At 41.9% G+C, this 16,891-nt stretch overlaps 1 protein-coding gene across 6 annotated transcripts in view; it reads right to left on the reverse strand.

Moving 5' to 3' along the window:
* Positions 1-16,891, reverse strand: part of SH3KBP1 (SH3 domain containing kinase binding protein 1) — a 314,407-nt gene that overhangs the window by 186,124 nt on the left and 111,392 nt on the right. For all 6 annotated transcript variants that reach the window (XM_070502189.1, XM_070502186.1, XM_070502192.1 and 3 more), the window contains one exon: positions 4,318-4,441. In XM_070502189.1, the coding sequence (XP_070358290.1) occupies positions 4,318-4,441 (124 nt within the window). The remainder of the gene's footprint in view (positions 1-4,317; positions 4,442-16,891) is intronic.

Raw genomic sequence — 16,891 nt, forward strand, 5'->3', positions numbered from 1 at the left:
AATAACAGCAAAGAAGAAGAAATGTGCAAAATACAATAGAGACTTACCAAACACTGAATTCATGATAAACTGGAAATAGAAACAAGGACATATAAAGCCAACCAGAAATCCGTGGAGTGGCTTCACATTCAGAATGACAGAAGTAAATAAGAGACATAGCCCCACCTTGCCATAAAAAATGTATAGCACTTTTTTAACATTTCCCAAGAGATATAACAGACTGGAACTGTTTGCAGGCAGTACTGGCTGGTATTTTTCTAGTCTTTCTATCTGCCCCAACACCAAGCACAAGGGCAGGCCAATAGTAGGCACGCTGTCAACATGTGATACTGAATGTTCCTAAGTATCCACCCAAAAGTGAGGAAGGAACAATGTCCAAAATTACAGGCAGCAGGAGGGGTTCAAAGAGAGGTGGAGAGGCAGCTTCCCCATGAGGTCTGCTAACAATGCAAAAATGCGGAAACGAGAGCCCTGAAACACAAGCTGGTCCTTACACAGGCCAGCAGGATAGATTAGAGCCTGGATGCTTAACCTATCACATGGATAAAGCTGGTGGAGAGACCTTTCTAAGGATGAAACCAAATTACTTTTTAATTTTAATTCAAGTAGAGAAGAGTTCATATTCAAATGGACAAAATCTTCCTTGTTCATTTTCAATAATGCACTTAGAGTATCTGCTATTAACTGTTAAAATGTCCATTTTGTTCCGTTTTGTTTTAAACTTGAGGTTTGAATGATTTTTTAAAAAATTCCTCCATATATCAATGTTCCAATTTAGGAGGGCCCATTAGTCTCCTATATGGGCTTAACAACAGAAGAAACAAAAGAATAAATCATTCTCAGGGGCCAGGCCGGTGGCTCAGCGGTTAAGTTTGCATGTTCTGCTTCAGCGGCCCCGGGTTCGCCCATTCAGATCCCGGGTGTGGACGTGGCACTGCTTGGTATGCCAAGCTGTGGTAGGCGTCCCACATATAAAGTAGAGAAAGATGGGCACGGATGTTAGCTCAGGACCAGTCCTCCTTGGCAAAAAGAGGAGGATGGGCAGCAGTTAGCTCAGGGCTAATCTTCCTCAAAAAAAAAAAAAAAAAGAAATCATTCTCAGAAGGAAACAGACAATCTTTTTCTGTCTGGTTCATAAGAACGACATTTGGCTACAAGGAAAGTTTTCAGATTTTCTAGCTGCAATTTGTCTACATACTGGAGTCTGGGATAATTTCAGGATATACAACATCCATGCTGCAAATTTAAATGAAAAATGACTTCTTACTCCTTGGGAAAGTCTTGTTTCAAACAGGAAGCTCCTTCACTGTGACGCGGGTAACAACTAGAGAAGTGGCCCGGGGTGGGTGCAGCCACAACTGCCCCTACAGTCCTAACGCCTGGAATGTATAGCTGATGGCTGCCAAGCCAGCTGGAGGATCTGCTCGCTCACTCTCAATTTCAGTCACATGTTTTTCTCAAGTGAAAAGCCCATGGAGTCATTCCAGTACCTCCCTAAATCAACTCTGTAGAAATTTGCAAAGGTTAAAGCTGAAAACTGAAACTAATTGGTCCCCAAACTAATGTTTCCACAGTCCTGGCCTTTTCTGAAGGCTATGAACAGCTTTCTTCAAACCCAGGGTATCTTTTGACCTTATGCAGGTGCCTGGGGAGCGCGAGCTCATCCTACACTTGAGGTGCTATGACTCATTCGCCATTGCTGCAAAGCGAGGCATGTCCCCAAATGCAAAAACTGCTAGACACAACTCGGCAAACTTCTTCAGCTAAGTCTATGTCAAGTTCAAGACCCCATGGAGTGGATCAATTTCAGACTCATGATAGAAATATTCTTCGATCTTTCTTTATTAAACCAACGCTAAGCCTGTATCAAATAATAAGGCCCATATAAAGGAAACAGTTATCTCATCTTTGATAAAGATAAAGATCTTGGGTTACTTCTATTAAACTCTCACAGGATCCAAGGCTGAATCGTAAGGTGGACTTACATACTGTAAGAAAGATCCCATGTTAGTGAATCAAATCAAGCTGTCACCAAACTCTGAAAGTAACTTCCCTCCATAACAACAGCAATAGACAAAAACTTTCAAGAGATTTCTAGGGACAAACTTGACGGAACCCGGGGACGGAGGAGACTTCAGTCATTTACGAAAACTCATAAAACTTGAAAAATTAGTTGGACGGAAGTGTTTACAAGTAACTAGAATCATCCCACAGATTTAGCCTCTGATCCTTGTTTTAAGGGAAAAAAAGTGGTTTTTCATTGATTTGGGGTGGGAAAAAAATGTAGCTTTTGAGCTCAGCACAATGACCTATTTATCTGGCCTGACAAGGCCAATCAATCCGGCCCGCTGTTTATTAGAAGGAGTAGTAGGATACTGTGAGTCTTGACGGGTGGGGGCAGGGCCAAAGACGGGACAGGCCCTGGCACACAATGCTTCCCTTCAGCTGGAAATTTATGTTTGGTCCAGGTGACCCGGGGTCAGTGTGAAGCCTGGGACAGAAAGAAGATGGTTTGTTATGTGTTTCATATTTACAGAATGCCTCCATGTGCTAGGGTCTCAGAGCCACTGGCGGATTCAATATGTAAAATACCTAAGAGTAAAACATTGGTCATAATCAGGCTGTAGGCCTAAGGTGGAGGCTAAAAAGGGACAGAAGTCAGTAAACCACCCCTTTTAATGCCATTTTCTGGTTAATGAAAAATTCCACAGGGGACCTCAAAGGCCAGATTTTTAGTTGTCAAGAGATAATTATCTGAAAAGTTAGATTCCTTCGTTGATTTAAAGTTCTCAGGTAATTTTATCGAATTTATCTGGATAATTAACTTAATTCCTTAACTTAATTAATTCCTTATCTTGTTAAATTAATTAATTACCTTAATTCTCCTGTTTACTTTACAAAAACAGGCCTGGCAGGAGACGCATTGCTGCCCGTCAATGTGTATGCAATTCCTCAGCCCATGACCAAAGAAGCATCAGGAGGAAGGGGAGGGGCTCAGATCAGCAAAGGAGGCTGGGGAATGTAGAAAGACACACTGAACTCTAGCTCTCCTAATCCAATGAGGGCAGGCCTCAGGAGTTCTGGAACTTACTTGCAAGAATGCAGGAGGCGCTTTTGGGGACAAGTATAGTTTTACAGCAAAGTATGCTTAATTCTTAAAATGGGAAATCCCCTGCACTGGTTGGATGGGATTTAAAAAAACAACAACAAAAAACAGAAAAAGAAGAAAAGGAAGAAAATCCTATAGCTGCTAACCAGCGTGGGCCTCCAGCCAATATTTAATCTGAATAATTCAAAAAAGGAAATGTAACCCAGGGCAGCTGGAGGGGGTAGAGGAAGAGGCAGGAAGGAAGAGAGACACAAAGCTAATGTCTCAGGCACTATGATCAATGGACTGTTTATTGGACAAATTCTTATGCTGTCTAAATTTTATGAAAGATTAGCTGTTCTTCCCCCATGGTTATGTAAACTTGCTTCTTTTTTCTTTTTAATGGACTCTTTGCTAATACATTTCCTGCTCCTGCTTTTGAACAGCTCTATATTTCTCTTTAAGGAAGTAATCAGGCTGTGAAAAGCCTGCAGCCGAATGCTCACCTACCGCGGGCATGCTTGGTACGCACCCTGGTTGATTCATGGTGAGGGCAGGGGTGGAAAAAACTGAGGGCATCTAGTGTGACTATGGCATAAAACTGAATAGAGACCTCTCAGCAATCTTATATTCTCTTTTCTGTCGTTTCAAACAACAATGTCACAAAGGGGGAATGGGGAGAAAACAAACTCCAACGCTGACACCTGAAAATCTGCCTTGAGGTCTCAAAAGAGGGAAACAAAATGGCTAAAGGTCTCTTGGTTAGATGGAAGTGTGGGCTCTATCTTCACACGTATGGCTCCTAAACCAAGAGAGACAAGGTCTGTTTGGGAGCCCAGTGGTTAGAGAGAGAAAGACCCTGATAAAGCCTGCTCTTACTTTAAGAAGAGAGCATGGCCAGACATATACAACTCAGCCTGCACCACAGCATTCTCTAAAGTCACCTTTCATCCACAAAAATAGATATGAAAGCGAAAGCTGAAGTCCTAGAAAAATCGGCATTTACAAATTTAGTCTACTTTCCCATTGTCAAAAAAATTTTTATTCATTCCCTTTATTATAGCTATTGTATTGTTACTTGCCGTGTGTGTGTGTCTCTAAAATTTATACAAAAACAAAAGGGCAAATGCCATTCAACTTTCCAGCAATTCAAAATTGGACACAGTTCACCCAGAAGTTTCCAGTTTCGCTTTGTGTGTGGGGAGGGGGCTCTTTCCTCTTTTCCATACCTCTCTTATTGGTTCTTAGGATTGTTTCAGAAGACAGCAAAGCATTTCCGCTGGACACTTCGTGCAGGGGCTTTTCTGGAGCTTTGCTAGAGAGAGGGTCTTTCTTCATCTCTTTCTTTATTTCCTGTGAGGATAGATAAAAGGAAAACAACATTGTAGTTTGAAATTTTGGAATGCCTTTTTGACTATTTTAAGCTTCAGCTTTCTGAAAATGAACTATAATGATCTCAACTCAGCATAACGTGATGTTTGAAAAACACCGTTTCCTATATTTTTGTAGCTTGCTTTCCTTACATTTACTAGAGATGCTCCTGGTCCTATAAAATGGAATGATGTCCAATATGGTTATGTGACCTTATGGGACTACGGCCATTCCAAGTGACCATAAAGAATGAATGATACAGAAAGGCCACGGTACAGCTCTAAGTGACAGCCTGCTCTCCTCTTTGAACAATGACAAGCTTTGGCCAAGTAGAGTCATCCCTTAAAAGCCTTCTGGTTTCTCTTCTTCCCGAGAGGGGTTTAGAGAAGCATATTCTCAAATCACGATTGTGCTCACAACTATGCTAAACCCCAAGCGATAATGATTTAAGTTCATTTACAGTTGTCTAGTTCCTCTGCCTTTCATAACTCTTGACAAAGAAAAATATAAGGATAATGAACCGAAATAAAGACTGTCATTCTAGGCCAAGGGTCAGCAAACTACAGCCCATCATCTATTTTCACAAATAAAGTTTCATTACAACACAACCACCTTCATTCGTTTCAGTATTTTCTATGGCTGCTTTGATGCTACGAAGACAGAGTTGCGTCGTTGGAACAAAGATCAAAGCCAAAAATACCTGGCCCTTTACAGAGAAAGTCTGCTCTAGGTGGTCTCTTATGAAAGCTCCATTAACATCTGGATTTTTAAAACCTGATGGCTGATACAATTATTTCAAATTACTTTAATAATTTACATAATTATTTTCTAAGGCATTAATAGCCTGAAATGATAGTAACGCACACTGCAGGCCTGGACTAGGGGGATTCTGGGCTTGTCTGAACCCATGATCATGCTGACTTGGGAAAAAGAGGAAGCTAAGGGCTAGACCCAAAGCATGTGAGTGGCCGGAAGAGCTCACAGATGAGAGAGGTGTTCTTTAGAAAGAGCCCGGGGCAAGAAATGGGGATGGGCTCCTTCTATGGAATGAACATGAAGATGGGAGATTAGGTAGGGGGACACAATTTGGCCTGGGCAGAGGTGGAAAGAAAAGAACAAAAGCTTGTCAAAACATAGCCACAGCCTGGCAGCTTCCTACACACCCGAGCATTAGTTACTGTATCCAATTCCCCGATTGCTGGCTCTGTTCACAACAGCCTCACCCTCTCTCCCTCACCAGGGCCCCACCGGAAACCAGCAACTGTGGCTGGTGCTTTGCTGGGTTGGTTGAGAGTTTCAACTGGCGTCCCAGGCCAACACAGCATAAAGCTGTGTGCACGCGTATGTATGTACACGGACTCCTACCTCAGCAGCCCCAGCACCTGCTAGAACAGCAGTTGCCGGGGGCTTCTGCAGCCTCGCAGGCAGATGGCATCAGGGGACAATCTGCAAACATTGTCTGCCTGAGCTGCATGATGGCTGCCAGTCTGCTATGGCTCTAGAAGTAAAGAAAACAAGCCACCACGGGGGCTCACTCTCCAACGGTTGCTTCTTTGGGGGTAGAACAGTTGCTCAAACCTCACTTTCCATTGCAGTGTGGATATGACCATGCACACACAAATTTCCCACCTGGACACAATGTAATACAGTGATACAACATCCAATTTTGCCAAGGAGTAACTCGGAGAAGTTCAGTGGGTTGCGGGCGACACGGCAAGCATTTGCTTAGCATTAACTGCTAATGGCATGCAGTTGGAGAAGGGTAAAGGAGAGGGAAATGTCTGAGAGACTAGGGTGATCCCTGGAGAAAGCCTCAGAAGCCATGGTTGTCAATAATGCTCACACCCAAGGCTTCAGAGCAGCACCCCACGAGCTTAGAAAGGACTCATCTGATCAAGCAGGTACTTAAGGGCTGAGAAACCAGCACTAGGAGAGAGGTTGGTTCATAAATCCCAGATTCTGTTGTCCCCCTCAATGATTACTCCCATTTGCCAGATAGAGAAGCCTAATAATGACCAAATTTCTTAAGTTGCTTCTTAGAGGAAAGCAGGGAGGAGACAAAACTTAAAATATGCCTTGCATTTTTCCAGAGAAACCAATCAGACACATGCGTATGGGAGTGCATCCTGCAGCCTCTCCACCTGCACAACACCCAGGTACACCAGGCTCAAGGCAGCCCCACGCAAACCCAACATCTCCCCTCCAACCTGCCCCTTCTCTAGAAGAAACGGGAGCCATCTTGCTTGACAGCCCATCATCTACCCAGTTCCCCAGGCTGGAAAACTCAGTGTTAACCCCCATATCTAACCAGTCACCCAGTTGGGCTCTATCTACTTCCTCAATCTGTTTCTCTCCATTCGTCCCATACTGCCTTAAAAACATGAATACCAGGCAAAGAACTTGAACAGATGTTTCTCTAAAGAAGATATACAAATGGTCCATAAGCACACAATTAGACACTCAACATCATTAGCCATTGGGGAAATGCAAATCAAAATCACAATGAGATACCCCCCTCATACCCACTAAGATGACTAGACTTTAAAAAAAAAAAGGAAGACAAGTGTTGATGAGGATGTGGAGAAATTGGAACCCTTGTACATTGCTAGTGGGAATGTAAAATGGTACAGCCAATGTGGAAAACAGTATGGTGGTTCCTCAAAAAGTTAAACATATAAATACCATATGACCCAGCAATTCCACTCCTAGGTATATACCACAAAAAATTGAAATCAGGGACTTAGATACTTGCAGGCAAACGTTTACTGCAACATTATTCACAATAGCCAAAAAGTGGAAACAATCCAAGTGTCCATCAACAGACGAAAGGATAAACAAGATGTGGTATATACATGCAATAGAATATTAGCCTTAAAAGGAATAAAATTTTGATACATGCTACAACATGAATGAGCCCCAAAAACACTATTCTAAGTGAAATAAGCCAGACACTAAAGGACAAATACTGTATCATTCCACTTTTATGAGGCACCTAGAAAAGGCAAATTCACAGAGACAGAAAGTAGACTGGAGGTTACCAGGGAGTGTGTGGGGGGGAGGGAGATGGGAGTTAATGTTTAATAGTTACAGAGTTTCTGTTTGGAGTGATAAAAAAGTTTTGGAAACAAATAGTGGTGATGGTTGCACAACACTGTGAATGTAATTAATGCCATTGAACCATTTTAAATGGTTAAGACGGCAAATTTTATGTTATATATAATTTACCCACAATAAAAAATACATAGGAATACCAGCTAACATTTGAGAGCTTACCATGTGCTAAAGCCTGCTTTAAGAATTCCACCTGGATTGCAACTTTTGAGCTGCACAACAGCCCTGTTCACAGATGCACACGCGAAGACATAGGGAGCTGAGGAAACCTGCCCGAGGTCAAACAAGCAAGAGCCAGAATTGGAACCCAACCTGTCTAGCTTCAGGGCTCATCTCTAAACCACTCTTCCTCTGAGTCCTGCCTGGATGATAATAATGTCTCCCTGCCTCCAGTCTCTCTCCTCCCAGTTCAGCCTTCACACTGCCACAAGGACACTTTCCTAAAACAAATGTCTGCTCTTGGCACTCCCCTACTGAAATCCTCCAGGTACTTCCAAAAGACCACAGAACAAGCTCTTTCATTTAAAAACTTTCCAAATTGCACAGCAAGCCACAAGTAACCTGGGTACTCACTTCTGGCTCAAACTATCTGACATGCATGCTGACCACATGGTACCGGTTACCATGCAAATGCAAGCTGGGGAATGCACTGCTTGAACAACACCTTGATGTTCACAGATGTCTGAAGTCATGGAATCTTATTGGTAGGCTCTAAAAATAGGTGATGTCATTGGCAATGATACAACTTTACTCTGGCAACGGCTTATATAAACTAAAGTGCTTTAGCAGATATTTTTTCACTTGTTTCTCATAATAACACTGTCACTGCAATTTTTCCCAACTGGTTTATTTTTGCATATACAAATTGTGAGACCCAGTCAGAGAGAACACAAGACCAGTCAAAGGCCACAAAGCTAGTAAGGGGTAGGGTGGCCATGAGACCCAACTCTGGGCCTTCTAGACAGAGCTCTCCCGCTACACCTCATCTCCCAGGAAGAAGCAGTGCCATGGCTATAGTGGGGAGATTCAACATCACCCCAACCATGGCTCTAGGGAGTCTTCGCTTCCCTCCATGCCTAAACAATGTAATGGGGGCCGGCCCAGTGGTGCAGGGGTTAAGTGCACACGTTCTGCTTCAGCGGCCCGGGGTTTTCCGGTTCAGATCCCGGGTGCAGACACAGCACCGCTTGACAAGCCACGTTGTGGCAGGCATCCCACATATAAAGTAGAAGAAGATGGGCACGGATGTTAGCTCAGGGCCAGTCTTCCTCAGCAAAAAGAGGAGGATTGGCAGCAGATGTTAGCTCAGGGCTAATCTTCCTCAAAACAAACAAAAAACAATGTAATGTACTCTTTATCCATAAGCCCATGAGTACTGATGCCCAATCCTTGAAATCTTTTATCATCCATACAAAAAACCCCTTTGCTACAGAGGAGAGTGGACTTGGCACTGGACTAATTCCTGCCTGCTTATAGCCGCCAGCATCCGTATACCTGGAGCTCTCCGAGGTTCTGATCCAGGTCCTGGGACCCTGGATTTCCTGGGTCTGAGTGTTCCTAGACCCCAACCCTCAATCTCAGCTTTTTGACCACTAGGCCTATATTTTTAACCACTTGTTAAGGACCTGGATCCTACTATCCCAGCAGTAGAGGTGACACCCTGGGCCAGAACTGTGGGCCACGGAGGCTTATAGAAATTCATACATGCCCACATGTATAAATCAGCAATGACTGTACTTGCTTAAAGACACTACAGAATAGTCAGGGTATTGGTAAACCTCTTTAGGAGGTAAAGAAAATCAAATCCAGCTTCTCTTTATCTCATATCTGATGCCTTACCAATGGAAACTCGGCATGTACAATAAAATTGAGGCCATCAATAAGATATCGATGCTGCAACAAGACTTAAGCTGTGTCATAAGGACCATCTGAGTAAAGGGAGAGGAGAACTCACATCATTTCTGCTTCCCAAAGCACTATTCTGATCAGAGGCTGAGATGGCTCACTCACATCTGGAGGCCAAAACGCCCCAATAATGCTACACCAGCAAAAATTCTCCATGACGCATTTAGCAGCCTGCAAACAGCAGCCTCACTGGGCAAACACATAATTTGTACGCAACTGGGAGCTAAACTAGCATAGTCTGCTTTCTGATAAGTGGAGCTGCCTGGATGTGGCTGGCTGCTGAGCCAAGCAGGCCACCTCTTTTCTCCTCTCTCTCCCCATTCATTACCTACTATACAGGTACTGGGGGTTTGGCTAGGTTGAACCATAACTTCTTTCAATTAACCAAAATACTACATAGTAAAACACCAATGAAAGTCTGGTTTGGGAGCCCCTCCCTCCTCTTACCCTTTATGTCTTCTACCAACCTGGATACAGGTCAAGACACAGGATTCATGGTGAATGAAGAGAATGATGCTGTGAGTCAAAAAACCAGAACTAGTCATGGCATCATCAGTTATCACGTGGGTGACCTTGGGGGAAAGACTGAGAGCCTCTAAGCAGCTCTTCTGTCATCTCTAAGAGAAGTCAAATGTTAAATGCTTTGGCACCATCACAGAGGTGTCTTCAGAATCAAATAGTGAATTGGAGAGCAGTATACAAATTGGTTATTTATTGTCATTACTAATGTCATCATTAAATAGCAAATGCTACTAAAAAAAGAACTGTGCAGTCAAAATGTTGAGTGAAAGAAGCCAGACCCCAAAGATCACATACTGTATGATTCCATTTGTGTGAAGTTTAACAACATGCAGCACTAATCAATGGTGAGAGATTCAGACTAGCAGCTACTCTTGGGAAAGTACTGACTGGGAGGGGTCCAAGGGAGCCTACTGGGAGGATGGAAATGTTCTATAATTTGGTCTGGGTGATGGTTACACAGGTGTATGCACACCTAAAAAATTAACTGAATGGTATTTCTGAGATCTCTGCATTTCACTATACGCTATTTCAATTTAAAAGAACAACTTAAATGCTTAAACTCAAAGAAGACAGATTCTTCTAAATCAAAATGTGCTAATATTTTGTCCAAGAAGGTCAAAAACCTGAAGAGCTAGTGCTTGGGTGTTTTAATATTAATCTCAGGGGATGGAAATCTTCCTGGGATCAACATTAAGGAGACAAATGGTCAGAATGTGCCAGATGCACCCTACCAATTGGGTGAGCCAAGGGATGTCTAATTGACACAACCAGCTGAATGGATCTGCTCCCTCCACAGCATCCTTCCTCTCCACCGCAGCTGCTTTCCTCACATCTTGCAATATTTCCTTCTCTCCTGCCACCAACAGTACAGGCACATGGAGCAGGCTGGTACCACTGACACCAGGGGGAGCTCAGTGCTGCCCTGACCTGCCAGAGATGCTGGTCCTGGGCTTCCCTCTGCATCAGAGTGAGACTGGGCAGGGTGCCCTCAGCTCAGGGCAGGAGGATGGGGAAAAGAGGCATCATTTGTCAGCCTGCCCTCAAACCTGGTCTGTTTTTTTTTTTTTTGGAGGTAAGGCTTCCTTTAGAGCCAGATGTGGCTGTGGGATCACAGTTGTGTCTCCTACGCTAGCTCATGGAAAATCTTTTTTTGCAAAATTACCACTGGCAAGAGATAAAAGGAAATTACTAAAAACAAACCCCTACACCAAATCTACTGATCAAGAGAGTTTTGAATAGATACAGAATCCTAGAATAGCACATTGCCCCCCCCACACACACATGCATGATATCTTCCTGCCCACCCCCCACGCAAAAGGCAAGTGTGAGGAGCAGCCGCCTCATGAATGTTCCCTGCTCGCAGGCACTATGCTTTCCCAACATTTGGCTCCCTTCACAAAAGGCGAGTCAGTCTCAAACACCTGGAAAGACACAGCAAGTATCCTGAAAGCAATAGCAGAGCACCAGGGGAGCTTCAGCTGTACCTGTAAGATTCTGTTTCTTTAAAAAATATATCTCGTTATCACAGTTAAAAAAAATATTCATGCTGTTGAACCATGAAATGTACCAACTTCATTAGAGAGAATTTTGAAGAAAAAATTGTGTGTGTATATATACATAAAATATCTGGAGCAAATGTGGCAAAATATGAGGATCTGATAAAGCAAGGTAGTGGGCACACTGGTATTTGTTATTCAGTTTCTGTCTTTTTCCAATGCTTGAAATATTTCATAATTTCCCCTAAAAATTACACAGTGAAACCACATTGATGTCTCATACCACAATGGCTTTCTTATATTTACAAAATATGCTGCCACTTAGAAAAGTGCTCTGACATACCATCATAAATATACCTAAGATATTTTCAGCTCAAAGCTAATAAGTTTTCTTTCAAATAACAGGATACCTACTGTCATGTTTCTATGTAAGATTTTTCAACTGCATATTCGCACTATCATATATTTGCAGGATTATTTCCCAAGAATCACTGATAACACAAGCCCAGGCAAGAAGCTGTTGACCTGCAGGACAGAAATGGATGCTGCAAAGAACTCAGCAAGTGCTCAATATTGGACAAAGACAAGAACAGCTATCTTTGTGTCCTGAAGAGATAACATCACTGCCTGATGTACAACACAATTACCTGCATGACAGTCAGTGCCTTTATATCTGCCCATGCCCTCCTAAACATCTAGGTTATTACCATTGGATCAAAGGGTGTCAATACCAACCAGCTGTTTGGACATGCTTTAGCGGGCACTTAATAAGTATTTGTCAAATAAATGGCCAGTTTAGCAGTGTTATGGGCAGGGCGACTACCTACAGATGAGGGAGAGTATTTTCAATTCAGCCCAAAGCTAGGACAACATAGAAATCTTTATCATTCATACAACAATACAATTGGATCACAATCAACTTCTCACCTCACAGTATGCAGATCTGGCTTACAAGCAGTAGGAAGAAGATACAGTAAGAAAATTCACTCAATGCCTCATTTATCTTAAACAAGCAATACTTATTTATTAGATTGGGAATATTAGATATTCAAAATAAATTTAATCATTTAAAAATTAAACCTTATAAGCACTAGAAGAAAACTTGAAAGATTTTACAATCTCTGAGTGGGAAAGACTATTTGACACTGACACAGAATCCCGAAGCCACAAAAGAAAGTGCTGATGAACTACAGAAAACTATAAATACCATGTAGAAAAAAAAAGAAAAGAAAATTCATCAACAAAGACAAAAGTCAAAGTCGGGGAATATCGCCTGTTATATAGACAGAACTCTTTTTACAAAGTATCAGCAAAGAGATCAACCTCCTAACAAAAAATACCAAAGGACAAATCATACCAAAAAATGACTCAAACATATGAAAAGATGCTTAACCACATTCATAAGAAAAATGCAAATTACAGCGGGATTCATTTGACAATATCTGTGCAGTGCTTACTACACAGAAGGACCCTGAATCCTTTTGGCTACTTTCTTATATCTAAAATTGTAGCATTTACATCTATTGTATTACAATGTTTACACAAGTCCTGTCACTAGAGTCTTGATTCTCTCAGAACACTGCCTCTGTTTTCACGGCACGTAGCACAGTGCCTGGTACATGGCTGGTATTCACACAAAGAGTAAGTATGAGAGATATGAATAGCAAGCACGAAATTCTCCAGAAGCTGACAGTCTAGAGAGGGATGTACATAATTTTATTACATAATATGTAATAATACATAATTTTAGTTACAATGAGATATCTTTTTTCTTGATATTAAATACCATAAAGTTTCTCAATGGATTGCTCCACTACCCAGTGAATTTATTAGTTCTACCAATGCAAGATATTTTTTATCCGTCAGATTGGCAACAATCAAAAAATGAACAATATAATTTTGGCCGTGGTGTAGAGAAAGATGCCTTCTCATACTTTCCAATGAGGGTCTAAATTCATATATAAATTGGTACAACTTCTGTGGGAAGCAATGTGTCAATTATGTATCAGAAATTTAAATGCCTATGCCTTTTGACTCAGTATTTCCACTTCGAGGAATTTAAACTACAAATATATTTGCACATGTGCAAAATGGTATATGTACAAGACTAATCGTTATAGCATTGCTTAAATTAGCAAAAGACTGAAAGAATGTAAACATGTTTCAGTAGAGAACTGGTTACATGAATTACGGTAAATCTATACCATGCAACTCTCTCCAAGAAAGAGGCTGGTCTATAAGCATCAACAAGGATAACTGCCAAGACACGTTGCTAGGTAGAAAAGCCTAAGAATGTATGCTAGCATCTGTGTGCACATCTTATTGTGTAATATAGAACAACAAACTGATAACTGAGGCTGCCTCAAGAGAGGGGAACAGGGTGGCCGAGAGACAGGGAAAGTATATATTTTGTCCCTTTTAATTGGTAGCATGAGCCTGTGTTAGCTATACAAAATTGAAATTGATTTAAAAATTAGTAATTGAGATATATTAACTATTTCCCAGTCATTAGACTATTGACTGCTACTTTTTCTGCACACAAGGAAGAAGGTGACACTGTCCCCCCATCTAGTTTGGTTATATCATTTCCACTGCCAGTTTTAAAGATCCCAACACAACTAGTCACAGTGATGGCAGTATATATGAACATAGACAAAGCTTAAAAGAAGGCTCTTCAGTCTATTTATTTCACCAAGCGGGGGAGATAGGAAAGTTAAGATGTGGAGGAAATCATGCCCAACCAGGCCCAATAATCAATTGTTGTTTCAATTATACAATACGAAATTCAAAATTATTGAAATACAAGTATAACGGCATGACAACAACTCAGAAAAACAAATAAAATACATGTCAAGAGGCAATATTAAATCTCACTTGTAGCTTTATCATGGAGAGGATACAGTTTACTTTGGGGCCCAGAGTGCAAGTAACAAGAGTTAAACAGTTTGGGATTGGTTAATTATGCTCAAAAAGGTTAATTACATGATCTCAAATTGAGCTCCCTAAGGAGTAGGCACTTTCTCCATCAATCTCTTCTGGAAAAATGACAAGATGTTTCCGATAACTTCATACCTACTCCATGAAGCAGTACTACCTGAAACACAGGAACAGACAATCTTGTGCTAGGTAAACAGCTCGCTCTTGGAGAAAAAAAGAGGAAGGAACATCTAGGGTCCAACAGCCATTTTTGCCATCTTTTTAAGAGCTTCAATGATGATTAAGAGCCTGGGCTCTGTGGCCCTTTGTTGGAATCTCTGTCACAGCTCTGACCCCTGTACTCTAAGCATGAGCCCCTAAGTTTCTCTCTCAGCTACTGTGTGAGTGCCTCGGGGATAAGGAATAGGTCTCACTCATCTTTCATTCACAGACACTCAAAAAATGTTGGCCAGCAGGTGCTCAATAAATTTCAGTCACTATCATTAGCTCTACCATTCTTGTAACAGACATTTGAGTACCTACTCTATGCCAGATAGAAATGAAAGCAGTGCATGTGTCCAACTCAATGTTAATTTTTACAGTCACAGCTGCTTCTAAGACTAATAATCTAACAGAAAAAATGTAAATGCTCTAAGACCTTCTAAAAATAAAAAAAACCAAATACATGCTTCACTTTCCTAGGTCTTCTAAAAAATATGGAATTAGCATGCAATTATGAAGAGTACTACGAGCAAGGTACTCTTCTAAGGGTTTACATGCAGTAAGTCATTGAAAGCCCACAGCCACACTAATAAGTAGGAAGCATTATTATCTCTCTTTGACAGATGGGGGAAGGGGGTCCCAAGAGGAGAAGAGGCAAGAAAGCGCGGAGTGAAGACTGAACCCCAGGCAGTCCTGTGGCTGTCCCCGCTCCTGGTGGTCACACCATGCTCCGCCCACACAACCTGTACGCTCCTAACACTGCTCTTCACTTGCTCCAAAAAGCCAACTTTCACAAACTGCCATTTAAAAGAGGAGAGACACGGAAAATGACCACAGAATAAACTTTCAGAAGTGACCAGTATAAGGGCCAATGATTCGAAAGCTGCCCCGAAGTAAAGAAATTCTTGAATTTTTACCAACAAAAAAGCACCTGTTTACTGGTTGTTGAAAGAATGTTTATATACATTTCCATCCAGGATAACTTGATTGTCAAGAATAAATTTTTCCAAGTCCATGACAAAACAATGCCATTTCATGCTCATTTCCTGATTAAAGCTTTTAGACAGCTGGGCATTTTCATTTCTCAGAGCTGTAGGGAGCTATGCAAATTTCCACACGGCAACTCCAAGATCATTAATCTAAGGAAAGCATGTGCCAACAGAATACCAGATTTTATATTGTTTCAGTAAAGAAGAGGAGGGGCAGGTTAATCTAATTACCCTATGTGTGGTCACCTGACTGTGGTTAACAAAAAGATCAAACGCTAAACTGTACAGTCAGCAGAAAACTGCTAAGTAATGAGGCATTTCACATCACAAAAGGAGTGGGAAGAGGGGGGCGAAATTCTTACATTGCTTGGAAGCAGATACTGTAGCAATGAAAATAATCATACTCAGCTTATAGGAATGATAGGCAGAGCATTTCAATTATCACAAGGAGCTAGAAGCATAATTATAAATCACACACACACATGCACAGTCAACAAGACTGGAAGACACTTCTCGCCAAGGATTGCTAACTGGAGCTGAAGTCATCAGGAACCACTCATAATTAGACTCACCCTGCAGCCATGACCACGCATTTGGCACTTATCACTCAGGGCCCGCTACTCTTACTTCTCTTTCCCGGAAAGAGCAGCTGGGTTTTGAGAGGTAACAGCATTGGCTCGGGCAGCTGACACTTCAGCTCAAGTTCTAGCTCTGACACTGCTGAGGGGGTAAACTTGGTGCCTCACTTTTGTTAGTTGTAAAATGGGAAATTAAAATATTTTGAAGATCAAATGAGATCTTGTGGATGAAGGCACAGCCTCTGGGTCCCAGGGATGTCAGGCTCCATCAGCAGGAGTGGGAATCCCATCTGCCGATAGACATGGGCTGGGCACTGAGGCGTGGTGAGTATTAAAAAGGAAAAACTTCCTAGTATAACAACTAGTGTGGCTGGTCTGGAAGAAGTCTCAAAAAATTTACTTCCATGTACTCTCTCTCAGAAAGCTACTAGAAGGTGTGTTCTACCAAATAAAGCGAGTAAAACAAGAGAGCGAAGGACCCAGGACCCAGGGTAGTCAATAATGAGAGAGAGGTGATGAGACTTCCTGGGCTGACCGTTGGGCAGCAGCTTCAAGAGAAACAAGCTCAGGTTGGAAGGCACCGGTATTTTTCCAGGAGAGAAGCAGGGAGGGCGAGACAGAGAGGGAGAGATTAAGAGGCATTTTATAGAACTGTTTAGTTCAAGGTATAAGAAGATTTGGATGTCCTAGGAT

Source organism: Equus asinus, chromosome X (genome assembly GCF_041296235.1).
Source record: "Equus asinus isolate D_3611 breed Donkey chromosome X, EquAss-T2T_v2, whole genome shotgun sequence".
Lineage (NCBI taxonomy): Eukaryota > Metazoa > Chordata > Mammalia > Perissodactyla > Equidae > Equus > Equus asinus.